The sequence below is a fragment of the Marmota flaviventris genome, chromosome 14 (assembly GCF_047511675.1).
Source record: "Marmota flaviventris isolate mMarFla1 chromosome 14, mMarFla1.hap1, whole genome shotgun sequence".
NCBI lineage: Eukaryota > Metazoa > Chordata > Mammalia > Rodentia > Sciuridae > Marmota > Marmota flaviventris.
This window is the reverse complement of record NC_092511.1, coordinates 34,793,477-34,810,943: the sequence shown is the minus strand read 5'-3', so window position 1 is coordinate 34,810,943 and position 17,467 is coordinate 34,793,477. Positions and strand designations below refer to the sequence as shown.

The window sequence follows — 17,467 nt, the reverse complement described above, 5'->3', positions numbered from 1 at the left end:
ATGCAGTATATACCTATAATGGAATATTAGTCAATCTTTAATAGGAAGGAATTCTGACACAGGCAATACAATATGAACGAATCATAGAAAGTAGAATGATGCTTGCAAGGACTGGAGGAGGGGAAAATAGGGACCTATTGTTTAATAGATAGAGAGCTTCAGTTTGGGTTGATGAAAATGTCTAGAGATGGATGGTGGTGATGGTTGCACAACAATGTGAACAAACATAATATGACCAAATTATACACCTAAAATGACTAAAATGTAAATTTTATGTTATGAATAATTTGTCACATTAAAAACCAAACATACATAAACCTAGGAGTATTTTAGAAAATGCTCATAATAAGTATGCAGGCATATTCTTGATCAATATGGCTAACATTCTTCTAGGAGTCATAGCAAGAAATTATATGTTACTTAGTTATTTTTGCTTAGGTCAAGCAAACCAGTTATTTTGTGTAATTTGTGCAAAACAATAACTATATTCTGTGCAGTTGTTCTAAACAGAAAATAGTCTCTTAGACATTAGTTATCAAATTTTTCTATAAAATCACTGTTATTATACTGTCCAGCCAATCATTTTTATGTCAATTTAATAAGCTCATAAACAGTTTTGTGTGATGATAAAATACTATAATAAACACAGTTTTTTAGTAGTAAAAAAACTAATTTTATTTTCAGGGTTTTAGTATGGTTATATTTGAAAAAAATATTGACTATAGTTAACTTTTTATTGTAGTAAAATGTATGTAACATAAACATATGCTTTTTTTTAAATTAAAAAAAACTTTGTTTCAAAACAAAGGTAAATGGATTGCTCAATTTTTTCCAAGATTAAAATTCTTGTTTCCACTACTTTGGAAATACTTATGTTACTTTTAACTTATTTCATAGCAGATGGCAGCTAAAATTTAAACAACAACAAACACCAGGGAATCAGACCACAGGAAATTTTCTATTATAAATTATCTGAAGTCTGTGGAAATGTTCAATACATTTATAATTATATGAGCAGTTATTTAAAAGATAAACAGTATCTAATAGCATTTGGCAATATATTATTTTCTCAAGTTGCTGGGCTCTGTCCAATAAAAAGAAATCATGTGTCAAACTAATTCCAGTCAAAAAATGCTCTGAGATTAGCAACTACATTAAGAGTGAAATGTTTTCTATGAATTCTTTGACCATTAAGCAACCCACTTTGGTTCCAGGCCTATGATTCCCTTTCCCTCTATTCAATATAACCCTGACCCTTTCTCTCTCCTGAAATGGGTTCCAGCTGCCCTAGAGTTCCAGGGAAAGGAAGGTCGAGATCTCACAAAGTGAGGTTATAAAGAAGCTGTGGAATGACTTCATTTCCTGTAGAACCCAGAATTTCCACAAGCCCATCAGGAAAGGGTCTCGGGTCTAGAGAAGAGGAGGTGATTTAACAAGTTGGGGTCAGAACCAAGCCAAGTGACAACACAGGGAAGAGCAGGCCTTTGTGTTTCCATCCTTTCAACCTCTGCCAGGCAAAATGGCAGCTTGGGTTGGTTCAGCCCCTTCCTACCCTCACCACATCTTCTTAGCCACCAGGAACTCTTCTAATTCCCTGGAAGCTCTGCCTAACTCTGTGAAAGAAAGGCAAATGAAAAACAATGTAGTTAGGAGCTGGGGCTGTGGCACGGTGGCAGAGTGCTTTCCTAGCATGTGTGAGTCACTGGGTTCTATTCTCAGGATCGCATATAAATTTACAAACACTGAAAAGTCTGGAAGACATAGCTCACCATGTTAACAGTGGTTATTTTCTATGCAATTCTGGGTTTTCTTACTTTGTATCTTTCACTATTTCTCTTAAGTTTTCTATATGTGTATACATTACCTTTGTAATAAGCAACAGAAAGTAAATTATATTTCACCAAAAGAAAAAAATCTCTGGGCAAATAAAGTCAACATTATCTGTATCCAGCCTGCTCTGGAAAAACAATTGTCCTGTTAATAAAAAATAATTCCATACTCTAAGGCTCTTAATGCCTGAAATGGAACAAATACTTTCCAAGCCCTTTGTATCTGGTCCAGGCAGCAGTAATGGTTTGTGTTAATCTCTGACAAGAATAAGATATTTCAGATTTTTAAAAAATGTGTTTCTCTTGGCTAAGATCAGTTCCCAGGAACATTGTGAACAATGTCACAATTTTCCACATCTGATTTGGCCAACATGTGGGAGTCATTGTCAGGAAAACACCACCAAGAGTTTTGAGGTTTTCCCCTAGATTCTAGTTCTTTAAGGTCAGCAAGCTGAGAGACTTTCTCCTGCAACAGTCTTCCTTTAGATGAAGCTCAACAATGTTAGTCTGCATTACATTCAGGATACATTTATACTACCAGCGGAAGAAAAAGCTCAGAGCTGAATTAACTCACTTTGAGATGAATAATGAAAAGAATTAAGCTTTTCAAACTTATTTTTGCAAATGAACTCATTGTCCAAGTATTGTTTGACATATTTTTGTTGTTGTTGGTAGCAGGCTTGCAAAATACAGCACCAGTGAGGATGCCAGCCATCTCACTCCAGCGCAGGCCAGGGCCTTGTTTCTTTCAAAACCTCTTTTGGAAGCATTATAGCTCAAGTTCATAAAAACGAAGTAGGCACAAACCTTCAGCAAAACAAAAGTGTCCCTCAAAATCATGACTCACAAAAGCCTACTCACATTCATGTTGTGGCCATTCCTGTGTGCTCACAACACTTCTTGGAGCTGGCTTGCTTACCGTAAGGTGTCACTTGTGATTGGTATGCTGATTAAGTCCAATAAAGAAGTTCCTCCACCTAGTTCCCAAAAGTGAGCAATATCTTTTGGCTGAAAAAAATTTTTGAATAAAGTTTTTTATTTTTTGAATATTAAGTGCTTCTTATACTTCATTAGCACCTACCTGTATTAATTACAGATACAAAATATTGCAGTCCTCAATCAATCCTTTCTTGGCAATGGAAACTCTCCTTTCTCTATCCCATCCCTCAAAATGCACCAAAGCTTCTATCCAAAGAACAAAGAGGAGCTGGGTGCAGTGGCACACACCTGTAATTCCAGTGGCTCGGGAGGCTGAGGCAGGAGGATTACAAGTTCAAAGCCAGCCTCAGCAACAGCAAGGCACTAAGCCACTCAGTGAGACCCTGTCTCTAAATAAAATACAAAATAGGGCTGGGGATGTGGCTCAGTGGTCAAGTGCCCCTGAGTTCAATCCCTAGTACAAAAAAAAAAAAATTCAAAGAAGAAAGATGAAACATTAAGAACAAGTTGTCTATGTGTACATAAATGCCAATTCTGGTAATACCCTAATAGAAGACATACTTGGTGCTCTAATCTTGCAAATATCACATGTAATATACACTTAAATTTTAAATAAAATTAACCAGTTGAATATATTTGGTATTCCAGATAGAAATAAAATAGCTGAATAGGAAATATCCTCATTAGGAAGACAGAATCTCACAAAATGAATTACACATACAGATAAGACTTGAGGAAAAGGGACAGACACATGGCTGTCTTGCCTGCAGATGAAGATGACCTGAGCAAAAGCATCAGCAGAGGCTAGACCTGATTTCTAAGGGGAATCTGACAAGTGCCACTGATGACAGCAATTACAGATGGCGGGACCAGATGAGGGTTTAGCTTTTCTGCTTTTCATAGGACTCTTAAACTAGCAGGGGATTGACAGGGCTGGGCAACCAAGTAATTTGAAAATAAGACTTTCCACCATATAAGCACCTTCCTAAATTGCTAGCTAATGGCATCTCCGTTTCTGCCTTGAAGTTGAGGAGTCTTCAGGCCATCAAAACTGTTTAAGGGGCAAAGAGCATTTGTTTAGAATTCTTGAGGAATATTAAATCTGAGAAAGACATGAAGTTTTCATAATAAAAACAGAAATGTCCCACACTATGGTACAAGGTTTAGAGGGGGGAAAAAAGTGAAAAAGAATCCTATGGGTTTTTATGTATCTGCTACCATGAAGAGTAGATGGTCAATAAAGCAAGTTTTAGATGAATATATATTATTTTGCATTTTGATAAATTTTCAATTCATAATCTCTAAAGTTGTCTTACTGTGTTGATATTTGAATCATTAAAGTTTGTGGAGAAAATCATTTATCATTGGAAAATCTCCTTTGATGCACAATTTTGATAAAGGGAGTTTTTAGAACTCTTCTCAAAAGTTAAGCTTATGAAAGTGGTTTCAATGTTTCCAATGAAAAGGATGATTATATTTCTAGGCTTATCATTCATGTTAGAATTCATATGAATCACAAAAACCAAGTCTTCCTGCATCTCAATAGATTACTTTCCCTTTTCTTTTTAATTTCAGTTTTAATAGTCAACTTTTGTTGGTGGATCCAGGAAGCAATAGCAGACAGTTCTGATTCTTTGTGCTTTGTCTAATGAGCAAATATTTGGACTAGATCCAGTTTTGTTAAGGGAATAGTGGGACCCTGCTCTAGATTTTTCTTCCATAGACCTAACTTTATTTAAGACGTGACCCCTTTTCATGAGAGAACTCCAAAAGAGATTCTACTTAGGAATTTCCCCCCAAAACACATTATAATAAGCTCTCCCTCTATCCTGAATAAGTTTGTAACATTCCTCTGAAGAGACACTTAAAAGAAGTGAAAAATAGCAATACAATCAATTAGGTATTATATAGTACCTATAGTTCTGCCAAGTTTTTTTTTTTTTTTTTTTTTTTTTTTTTGGTGGTGGTGCTGGGGATTGAACCCAGCATACCAGGTAAGTTTTCTATCATTGAACTACATTCCTCACCCTGTATTTGTTTTTGAATGCTAATAATTTATATTTTTGAAGAGTATATTTCATGAACAATTCACGGGTCATACCCATCATTTAACATATTTTTATACTCACAATATTATTCTCATTTGAAAAACAGAAAAACTTGCCAGGCATGGAGGAGCACATTTGTAATCCCAGCTCCCCAGGAGGCTGAGGTAGGAGGATCAAAGGTTAGAAGCCAGAATCAGTAATTTGAGACTCTGTCTCAGAGTAAAAAAAGAAAGGGCCAGAAAGTAGCTCAGTGGTAAAGCACCCCTGGGTTCAATTCCCCATATGTAGAGAGAGAAAAAAAAAAGAGAGGCAAAGAAAGAAAAAGTCACATTGACACATTAATACAAGTAGGCCAAAGAACTGTACAATCAAGTTGCAAAGAAATTTTATTTTAGCATTTTAACACATAACAAATGAGAAGACTAAAATATTTTCAGTTTGGACCAGCTTCATAGCAGCTGAAGTACATTTGAAGTTTAACAGTACATAGCCAGGACACATACAAATAGGAATGTTTACTTATTGTAGATAGAAAAGATAAAACCAAGTTGGCATCATTACTTCCTCCCCACCAATTGGCACAGTGATGTCACTTAAAAAAATACTCACTGTGTTATGTCCTTTTGCTCTTCTTCCATACGTATATTCCAAAGCTAAGGTTGGTTTTGCTGGCTCATCCCTACATAATGAAGGCAGATGGTATTACCATAATGGACGGCATTAGTTTCTTATGCTATCATCTTATGGTTCCTCCTAAAAACTTCATAAATAGTTACCTCGAATAACACCATTGAAGTAGAAATTAATAATTTTTATATAAGAAATAAAGAAGCCTTTCAAAAATCATCTTAGTGGATTTAAGTGGCAGCTGCAGAAGTGAAAAATAACATCTGAATGTTGTGGCAGCCCCTGTTGAGATAAGCAGAGTAGGCAATGGGGCTGACAGTGTCAAAGGTCATGTTGGGGCACAAGCTCTTCATGTCTAGGCCATGTAGGAAGCACTGCTTTGGTGTAGGGAACAAAGGATCTAGTCACTATCAATTTAATGAATATTAACAAATGATTTGGAAAATATTATTTGATAAACTATCTATATTATAGTTTATATTGCCTGATAAACCATTTTATAGTATTATTTTATTTAGTTAGTTTTTATTAGAGTTAAAATGCATAAAATAAAATTAATCATCTTTACCATTTTTAAGTGAAGAGTCAATAATATAAATTATATTCATATTGTTGTGCAACCAATCTCCAGAACTTCTCCTCTTGCAAACCTGAAACTGCACACCCAGAAATCAACAATTCTCATTTTCACTCCCTGAGTCCCTGGTAACCACCATTCTATTTTCTGTTTCTATGAGTTTGACTACTCTAGATATCACATGTAAGTGAAATCAGATAGTTTTTGTCTTTAGGTGACTAGCTTATTTCACTTAGCAAAATGTTCTTAAGGTTCATCCATGTTGTAGCATGTGGCAGGATTTCTTTCCTTTTCAAGGTTGAACAATATTGATAAAAAATATATTTTTAGTTTAGAGAACAACAACAAAAACATCCAATTTTTAAATTTGTGATTTGTATATTTACTAAATATTTTAATTTTACCCATGTATATCTTTATATTTAGTTATATTTCCTGGCAGAAATCTCCTTTCATGAAGCAAAAATGCTGCTTTTAAGACAAAAGTTATAACATCTGATATTCAACCTACAATTTGGAAAATTGTCTTTTTTCTTTTTTTGGTACTGAGGATTGAACCCAGGGGTGTTTAACCACTGGGCCACATCCCCAGCCCTTTTTATATTTTATTTAGAGACAGGGTCTCACTTAGTTGCTAAGTGCCTTGATAAGTTGCTGAGGCTGGCTTTGAACTCTTGATCCTCCTGCCTCAGCCTCCTGAGCCACTGGGACTATAGGTATGAGCCACAGTGCCCAGCTGGAAAATTGTCCTTTTTCTATCAAGGAATTGAAATTAATGTTTTTCAATTCAATGTAGTAGTTTATAATATTTCACTAATGTGTATCAGATGATTTATTTACTATGAAAAACATCTAGGAATGTGACCTAAGAAGAATCATGATTCCTAGACCTTGTATGATGACATAGGTATGAGTCTGAACAGCTTCTTCTAAGAAACAATTTTGCTGGTGAAAGGATTTATCTGAAGACAGGATTCTACTATTTGTATTTATAATATTTTTCAAACACATGATGTTTCTTGATCCTAAAGACCAAATCCTATCTCTTTTGATGTTTTTTTGAGAGTTAGAAAAAAACATACATTAGATTGAAAGGAATAGAAAAATATCTTCTAAAATCGATAGGGAGATTTCTCCTTATCAATTTCCTTCAATTCTACCACTCTGAATCCCCAATCTCAATCTGATGACATGCTTCTACAGTATAAGAGGTTAGGAAGGGTATAAAACAATTGGAAAAATGTATAGTTTAAGAACCAAAATTGTGTTTCAAAATTTATCCCTGAGCTTCTTTTTTACCACCCACCCCCATTTATGGAGTAGACAAAGGGGAATGAAGGGAAAGGAGGAGAGATGAGATAAGGAAAGACAGTGGAATGAAACTGACATAACATTCCTATGTATATATATGAAGATACCACAGTGAATTTCACCATCATAAACATCCATAAGAAATTAATTTAAAAAATAACTCTTGGTAAATGGCAGAAAGATCAATAGAGGGAAGCAAACAGGAGATGGAAGGAAGGGAAAGGGACGAGAAGTACTGAGGACTGAATTAGAACAAGATATATTCCATGCTTTTATAACTATGACAATTGGAATGAGAAGTTGTGCTCATTTGTGTGCAATGTGTCAAAATGCATTCTGCTGTCATGTACAACTAATTAGAACAACAAAAAAAAGGAAAAAAGGATTCTATTTTCATGTATAACTAAAAAGAATCAATAAAACTAATAAAAAGTATCCCTGAGAAACTCAGAGATTACAATTATTGTTCAAATAATCATATATTAAGTACAGTAAAAATAACTTCAATACCAAAGCAGCATAGCCAAAAAGAATGTAGGTACTATTGTAGGCTGGGTAATTATGATAATATTTCTCCCTCAAATAGGAAAATTTAGTATCAATAGTATATTTTTTGGCTTGTCATCATTTTTATCCCTAAAGGGGCTCTTATAAGTTATACGGAGAACGCATTAATAATTAAATATTTTGCACTGGCGTGGTGGCACAAGCCTGTAATCCCAGCAGCTCAGGAAGCTGAGACAGGAGGATCGCAAGTTCAAAGCCAGCCTCAGCAACAGCAACTAAGCAACTCAGTGAACCCTGTCTCTAAATAAAATACAAAACAGGGCTGCGGTGGTTTAGCGGTTGAGTGCCCTTGAGTTTAATCTCTGGTACCCACCCCCCCAAAAAAAAATATTTTGTTTGGGTTTCAAAATCATTCTCCTTCTGTGTAAAGTTAGAACTGAACTTGCCTTGTACAACTAGAATAAGCATAAATGTAGTCTAAAGGTTAACATAACACTTACCTGTCAAGACACCTTAGAATAATAGTAGTCTTCCCCTGGAAATTCAAAGAGAAAGAATACTGTATTAATGTCATCCGTATGTAAAATTTTATTAGTATTCATAATTGCAGCTCAAAATAGCTTTTTTTAAAAAAAAAAATCATTTGAATGATAAATTACCTGGAAACTAGAAACTTTCAGAATTGTTCTATAGTTTGATAAGTAGAAAAAGTTAACTGTCAACTTTCCATCACAGTGTAACTACACTGCTATTATTAAAATTACAAAGCCCCACAGATGACAAATATTAGCAAATCATACCTCACTTTAGTGGTCAACTTGGCAGCTGTCTTAAATTTTCTCTCTACTCAACAATGCTAATTACTGGTTAAGCTGATGATTAGTGTCTTCTAAAATGTTTTCATTCCAATTGTTGAAGTGGAAATTAAAAAAAAGATAACATACAAATAAAGGACATGTTGCAAATATGTTCTAAGTAGGCAATTCAGACACTGGGTTAGAACACTTTGTTTGTTTTAATTCTAAAGGATGTACTTATTTTAAATTCTTTTTAGGAGTCAGGAAATATAAGTGCCGGCCAATCTTTGCCACTAACCATGAAACTTAACCTTAATCTTATCCAGAGACCAGCTCAGTGGTTTGAATGTGTGTGTGTGTGTTGTGTGTGTGTGTGTGTGCTAAGAATTTTTTTTTTTTTAAACAAATGATCCTTCATAAGAAAACAGACAAAAAAGGAACAGCAGGGAAAGCTCTGCTGGAGGAAACCCTGGGCGCCAAGGAAAATAGTTTGGAATACCATGGATTGCCAAAAACCCACTATATATATATATATATATATATATATATATATATATATATATACATATATATGTGTGTGTATATATATATATATATATACATACATATGTATATATATATAAAAAGGTATTTATTGACTGGTATTATACTCAACTATAAAGCTAGGACAACTTAGATGTCCCAAAATAGGGGACTGCCTAAATTGACTATGGTAATTCACATACTGGGAAAATATGCAGCTATTAGCAATGACAATGTAGAAATATACTTACATGGTAAGGCACGCATAATAAATCAACATGACCCTGTTTTCAGTTAAAAATCTTTTCCCAATATGTGGGAAGAGATATACACACACATATTGAGAGAAATAAACACACATAAATAAATTTAGAGGGACATAACTGTGTTAATAATGATTGTTCCTAGCTGATGAATTTGCAGGTAATTTATTTTTTAAAGAAAATCAGAATTTCCTAATTTTCCTATACTGAACATGTATCATATGTAGTTTATTTTAAAAATTTTAAATAATTGAAGACTACATTACCTAAAATGTAATGTACTTCCTGTTTTTCACCATAGCATTTGTCTCCTGGTATTGTCATTGCTATGCAAGTATTTAGTACCCAAGTTCCTTCACAGTAGGAAATGTACTTTGGTCTGGGGTTGTGGCTCAGTGGTAGAGCGCTCGCCTAGCATGTGTGAGGCACTGGTTTCGATCCTCAGCACCACATAAAAATGAAATAAAGGTATTGTGTCCACCTACAACTATAAAAATAAATATTAATAAAAAAGAAAGAAAATATCTTTCATTCATTCCTGTATCCACAGTGCCAAGCAAGATACCTAGCACATAAAAGGTGTTCACTGAGTGCCCTACTGAATGGATGCATACAAGATTGGAAGGAGCGATGGGAGGCAGCGGGGCTGTTGCCTTCTTTGGTAATGGGAGACCACTATTGGCCAAACAATAGAAGCATTAATTTCTTACTTTTTTTTTAATCTTTCAAAATAAATTAATACTCTGCATAAAACACAGAATCAGGTACTTTTTAAAGATATCTCAAGGGAGTTCCCACATCTTCAAAAACAAAACAGTTTTAATTTACATTAACGAAAAGAAACAAAACAGTTGTATATGCCACGTATTTCTAATAATCAAAAGAAATGTGGTTTCAGGGGCTGGGGCTGGGGCTCAGCGATAGCACACTTGCCTGGCAAGTGTAAGGCACTGGGTTTGATTCTCAGCACCACATATAAATAAATAAGATCTATTAACAATTAAAAAATTTTTAAATCATGTTTCTTTGTTCATAGCTATTATACAAACTGCACATTAAAAAAAAAAGGAGTGTGATTTCACAAACAACACAAAGAAGTTGAGAACTATTACAGAGAGTGATTAGTAGAGGCCAAGAAAAGGGTCATTTTGTGTGTGAGCATTTGTATCCTAGAGTAATACCATCTTCAAGGATAGAGAAGTAGCTTCTTTATGCAGACATTTTTCTTTGTAATAAAAATTTATTTGTAAGCATAAGACTAGTACTGGTTATGTTACCCTTATGTAAATTAATGTATGCACATACCTATATGGGAGCAGGATAAAATGTAGGAAGTTGTTAAACTATTATATTCATTATGAAAATCACTCTATGATGTTATATATTATCAATTGTAGGTTCATGAAATGAAATGCTCATATATTAGAGATGTGGCTCATATACTACATTGGATTAAAAGTTAAAAACAAATGATCCCTATGATAATTTTATGTTAAAGAATTAAGTTCTGATAAAAAAGTGAGCCAAATATGAAAATTTTGGAAAGTACAAATTAAAAAAACCAAAATAAAAATACAATTAAAATTTTACTATCCATATTTCTAATTTCTATCTTTGCATATTCATATAGTTGAGATCATCATATAAAAAATTTACGTACTTTTTTCAGTTCATATTATTTTCTTTCATCACTGGCAACATTATCTTTTCTTTTTCAGTACTAGAGATTCAACTCAGGGCCTCACACATGTTAGGTAAGCATTCTACCACTGAGCCACATCTGTAGCCCTTTTTATTTTAAGACAGAGTCTCACTAAAGTTGCCCACCTTCCTGAGTAGCTGGCATTATAAGTTTGCACCATTGCATCCAGCACTAATACCTTTTATGGTTATATAAGTATTTCCCCCAACAGATATAATCTGTGTAGATAATATCCCCACATGAGGGGTGTCTGGTTGTGCAAGGAGGGCCTTCTGAGATACAGATGGAAATGAGAGAGGTACCGAACATAGAGCCTTGCAGAGTTCAGTTTCTAAAAGCTTCCTATTTGTCAATGCCCTTAAGTTGAAAGCATGAAGCACAGGAACTGAACAGTAAGGTGAACTCCAAAAAGACACCAGCTATGATGCTACTTGAATTTTAGCATCTTGGGTCTGGCAAGCCTTGACCCATTTTGGACAGTGTCACCAGCCATTCTGCCTCCCAGGTGGGAATTCTGTATGTCAAACAAAGCGGTGTGAGAACATGATGCATCTCTTCCCGCTCTGTGTGGTTACTTCCAAATGTTTCCATATACTTGGCTAAGAAATTTGACAGAGAGTGGGAGGGAGTCTCGCCCACAAATCAGTGGTCCAACAGAATTACTGCCTTATTTGCCCCACATTTTCAAAAAATATCTTTGATAAACATCATTGCTACAATTAAATTATTCCTGAAAAGTGATTTCTAAAAGCTGTAACTGAATCCAAATATGAATATTATGAAAATAATGACTTATTGATTTATATGCTTAGATATTTAAATGAATCCTGGCCTTTATACTCAATTGAGATAGAAGATCTGAACATTTTTAAATTATAAAAAAAAAAAAATAGTTCAAAATCTCTTTCTAAAGTTTTATTTACTATTATAACTTTTCCTAGATTAATAATAAGTGCTTTCTAGTAATAAGTGCTTTCTAAACCACGTTTGTCATCTGGTTAGGGAGGTGAAAAATCTATACTTTTTTTCCCCCCTTTTTTGTTACAAGGGATTGACCCATGGGCCTTAACCACTGAGTCACATCCCCAGACCTTTTTTTTATTTTTTATTGTGAGACAGGGTCTCAATAAATTGCTGAGGCTGGCCTCAAACTTGTGATCCTCCTGCCTCGGTCTCCTGAGTTGCTGAGATTACAGGCGTGCTACTCAGTGAAACTATATTCATTTCTATTAAAGAATTAAGATAAATTTTGGCACTAGTGGTTAAATCATCTCAAGGACTGGAAAAAGATTTAAAGCATTACCCCATTTTTACTGCCAATGAAGAAAACAGATTTTTCTCCAATTTCAACTCCATCGCCTTCACTTCCATTACTTCCTCTTTTTTCTACTTCAGCTTTTGCAATTTCCCAGAGAGTCTCACTAGATGAGAAGCAGAGAAACAAACAGATCATTTTAATTATTTATTCCACTCAGGGAAATTTTATTTCAGTAAGATTTATAAAAGAAAAAAACTTTTTTTCTGGAGAGAATAAGTTGGTAAAATATCTGAGGATTAGTCAGATTTGTAATTTTTTTTTCCTTTGAACTAATACTGAAATTGATAGGCAGAACCTTTATCACCAGGCTTTGAAGTTTTCTTACTTTAGAGCTTCCCAGCAAGGTAAAAGGCTGTCATGTGTAAGTTTCTCAGACACACATAAAGGTATGAGGACTTTTGGAAAGATACAACTTGGGAATTACAAAACACGTAAGTCATCTAGGAATATGGGAAGCACGCAAAATCAGTGTGCTTAATAATCTTTGCTCCCTGAAACATTTCTTTTTGTATTTGTAATTATGTTTTTGACCCCAAATTTCTTTTTTAAAATGTGAAAGTATAAAGATGGAAGGGAAAAATTCACCTAAAATTGTAAACATTTTGAAAACCATTTTTTTCATTCCTCTTTATATAAAACTCTAAATAGGATTGTATCTTTTTTTTTTCTTTTTAAGTCCAAGTGAAAATGCAGAACTATATTGAACTAAAAAACACAGATAAGACCTGATGGCTCCTGAATCTGCAGCTTTCTCTGTATGTGAATTTGGGCAAATTACCTAGTCTCTACATCCTTTATTTCTTTATTAATTAAACAAATATTTATTAAGCACCTAATATATGCAAGCTTCCTTAAGCTCAAGTATGTTTCTTCATTTCTAAAATGTAAAAAAAAAAAAAAAAATAGCCAACTATTATAGGGTTGTCACGATTGTTACAATGTGGTCATTCATTTCATTTAGAGTATGGTCTATAAAAAAATTTAATTTTTTTGAGAGCTTTTAATAATTACTAACCTAGAACCAGGAATAAAGAAGGAGCCAAAACAAGAATACAAAAAGTCAAAAACAGGAGTCCCTACATGTTTACTCTAAAATTCATATACAGATGAAGCCTCCAGGAAGTGGGTCTCGGCCTGTCTGCTCCCCAGTCCCACACCATTCTTCCAAATCATGATTATCTGTTTTCCAGGTGCCCAGCAGAGAGAGAAATGGTCACCTGTAGAAACTTATAGCTGTAATCATAGCTTTATAACTGTGACCAGTGATAGAACACTGACCTTTTTTTTTTTCACCCTAAATTCATAAACTCAACAGAGATCCCACCGCTGATCCAAAAAGTATGAAAAAGATTTATTCAGGGTGATCTCTGTCCGGAGGTCCTTGTAAATTGTTCAGAGAGATTTAGGTCTTGAATATCGGTGGATTAAATGGACACAAAGGGCTCAAATGCATTTTACAGGCCATCAACGTTTCACACCTTTCCCCCACCTCCAACCCCAAAGTGATGTTACACTTTCCTCAGTGCCTTGCAAGTCTCCCATTGGCTCTGTGGTTGGGAACCCTGGCACCAGAAGGGGGAGGGGGCTGGCGAGGAGCCTTGGCGGTCTGGTTCACCGCTGCCCACCCGGTACCTGGAACAGCACCTGGCCCACGAGACACTAATTGAATCAGCAAACGGATGGAGTTGATCACTCAACATCTCTATTCTACCCGTTTGCGGCATAATCGTCTGCTCGAGGATAGTTCCTACGGGCCCCTAACCATCAGATCCAGGTGGCAAACAGGACAGACCCACAATCCCCAACCAGCAGGTCCAGGTGGGCTCTCCCTCCCCGGCCCTTCCAGATTGGGCTGGGAAGAGGAGAGGTTCTCGAGGGGATCGCAGGCCGGGCGCAGGCAGGGTTACGGGAATACCTGGGCATCGTGGTTGGGCAGCCAAAAGTCGCGCGCTCCTCCTGGGGCCCAACCTACAACTCGGCTGGTGGCCGGCTTCGCGACAAGTCGGGGTGTGCAGGCTCCGTGGTTGCCATGGGAGCGACGTCGAAGCCGCGATTGCGTAAGAAAATGGAGCATCACGGGAAATGTAGTTCTCGGCGCTCTTTTTCAACCCTCACTTTTGGCATGGATCCCTGGGGTGAGAGAAGATGTGGTGACAGTGGTTACAAATCTGGCACCTAAAACCAATGGTTTCTGGGCAGGAAATGTTGCTTTATTTATTTTTTTAAAATATCTATTGATTGCCGACTATATCCCAGGGTTCTCTGCTCTTAGTTTTTACTTTTCTGTCCCCAGTAGACATGATTTGGGAATAGAGAGTGAAACAATATCTTGAGCTATTTTTTAGTAATTTAGTAGAAACAAAGAATATTTAAGCCTTAAACCCCAAAATAAGGCATGTGATTTTAACGTTTTCCAACTTTCAGAATATTCTATCATGTTTTATGCAATAGCACTTAATGAGTTATGCATGGGCTTCCCCTACATATATCATTTACTTTATGAATGTAGATTATTTTTGTTTGAACTTAGTGGTCTTTTCATAGAGCTCCAGGAATCTCCAGATCAATAATAAACATTGGATTGTACTACATTCAGGCCCTGTGCTACAGAGAGTAAAGAAAATAGAGTAAGACAACATCCTGACCCTCCAGAAAGTTATACAGAGCTCATTATAATTATAACCCAAGGAAGCAAATGATGTAAGCTTTGTAGTAGAAGTACAGAAAAATTATATGAGAACAAAAGTGGCTAATTATGCCTGAAGGAGTTGTTGAGACATTCATGGCCCTGATAGTATTTGATCTGTTGTTTGATTGTTGAATTTGACCCAGGCTGTCTTGCCCAAGATGTCCTAAATATTTGAAGGAGATACTTTTGCTCCAACCCTCTATATTTTGGCTCAGTTTCTAAGGTATGATGTCCAAGAACATAACTTGAAGTAAGATGGACCTAGATTCAACTCCTGACTCAGCCATACTAGCTAAGTTACCATATTGCCATAATGAAATTACTTAATTTTTCTGAATCTCAATTTATGATACTTTAAGCAGGGAAAGATTATGAGTTTTAAAAAATAAGGTAAATATATGTCCTTGTCATTATCACATGGCTACTGTGAAGGATCTTGCCATTCTGGATTTTACCATGTTGGTTATGAGAAGGCAAATAAGATTTTTAAAAAGAGTGTGCCATGATGAGACCTTAATTTCTTTTTAAATATTTATTTTTTTTTTAGTTGTAGTTGGACACAATACCTGGCCCTGGATTGAACGCAGGGCCTCACAGTGCTATGCAAATGTTCTACTGCTGAGCCACAACCCCAGTCCCTCACCCCCACCTTAATTTCAATGAGATAACTTTTTGTAGCTGCTTTAAGTTTTCTGGTGTTTAGCAGACCATGTGGATAGGTGGGAAATTAACAGAATTTTTACATTTCCCCATTTGTTTTCAAAGTTGTATGATCCTTTTTTGGGGGAAAAATAGCACATAGAAAAAATGAAGAGGAAGAAATAAGTCTACCCCCAGAATACCTAGTAAACATTTTGATGTGCTTCATTCTAGTTGTATTCTTAAAGTTGAGATTATACTGTAAAGTTAATTAATATCCTTATTTTAAACATGCTCATTTCCCCATATCAATTTTTTAAAACATAATGTTGATGGCTGCATAATATTCTGCAATATAGCTTTTTTTTTCATAATTTACTTAGGCATTTTTCTACTGTTAAGATTGAGATGGTTTAGAGTAAACACCTAACATGATTGGATTAATCAGAGTCCTTTCCTGGAATTTTTCAAAATAGAATTAGGAAAAACAAATCATTCCCTTTTGAAGGAAGTTAGCCTTCCTGCTCTGTTAAATGAAGATGTTATTCTGTTGTTAGAGAAGATGAAGCAGATACACATGGATAGGAAGAGAAAGTTCTGACACGTTTCATGGCTCTGGTTATCTCCAGGGGTCTTCTGTGTCCTGACCTTATGAATTTACTGTTCAGCTCTCCCTTTGATTATATGAGACATCCTAGGATCCTTGTAATAAGAATGATAAAAATGAGTTTTTCATTTTTGTCTATGTCAGTTCAAGTTGAATTTTGGAATTTACATCAAAAAGAGGCTATCTTAGATAGTTACTATAGTGACAGTAGAGAGTGAGGCTTAGGAAAAGGGAGAAAAGTCAATTGCTTCTCTCATTGATGAAGTGGTGATCCTTTTTTTTTTTTAATTTGTTTTTGCTGTAGATGGACAGCATGACTTTATTTTATTTGCTTATTTTTTTATATATGGTGCTAAGGATTGAACCCAGAGCTTCACCCATGCTCTACCACTGAGCCACAGCCACAGCCCAGTGGTGATCCTCTTAACCAACTCTTGGAGGCACAGCAGAGAACAGGCATAGAGGACATGGCGAGTTTGAGATATCACCCAGCATCTGTGCATTATCCAAACCTAGTAAGAACTCTCCTCCAGCTTTTTAGAAGTTATACACTTTCTATAAACTTTTCTCTCACAAAAGGCAACTCTTCCGGACTTTGCAATATTTTTCAGAAATTTAATTTGATAGCTTCTAAGCCATCTTCTATGGTAACACCCAGCATTCAGTTCCTAGAGACTGTTCATGGAAATTCATTAGAGCCACAAAGTGAGAGAGGGGATTCGTTTTCTCTTGCCACAACACTGCTAATTAAGTCATCTGACTGTACTAGAACCACAATATAACCTACAGAAAAAGATCACCCACTCCCTGTTATTAGCAGATTACGTTGGCAAAGCACTGAGAAGGAAGTAGTTCAGATGCATGTGGGTGAACATTTGTGTCTTATTTTGGAGTTATTTGCTAATAGATATTTACCTAGTTAAGGTTTTGTTTCTTAATTGGCCTGCAAAATAATTATAAAGCACAAGGTGAAGGTTTTGGGGTTGATGTTGATAATAAGGTTGCTTCTAGAGTCATTTTAACTATGTTCAATTTAGGTAATATTAAATTCAACAAATAAAATCACAGTTTGATGCGTTGATCTCATCTCCT

At 35.4% G+C, this 17,467-nt stretch overlaps 1 protein-coding gene across 2 annotated transcripts in view; it reads right to left on the bottom strand.

The window, feature by feature from the left end:
- The window catches only part of Dync2li1 (dynein cytoplasmic 2 light intermediate chain 1), a 28,831-nt gene extending 14,373 nt beyond the window's left edge, over window positions 1-14,458 (bottom strand). For both annotated transcript variants that reach the window (XM_027934504.2, XM_071601234.1), the window contains exons 1-5: window positions 14,356-14,458; window positions 12,426-12,543; window positions 8,339-8,373; window positions 5,426-5,495; window positions 2,749-2,837 (exon numbers count right to left, since the gene is read on the bottom strand). In XM_027934504.2, coding sequence (XP_027790305.1) covers window positions 2,749-2,837; window positions 5,426-5,495; window positions 8,339-8,373; window positions 12,426-12,543; window positions 14,356-14,363 — 320 coding nt within the window. In that variant the 5' untranslated portion in view covers window positions 14,364-14,458. The remainder of the gene's footprint in view (window positions 1-2,748; window positions 2,838-5,425; window positions 5,496-8,338; window positions 8,374-12,425; window positions 12,544-14,355) is intronic.
- Between the last annotated feature and the right edge of the window lie 3,009 nt (window positions 14,459-17,467).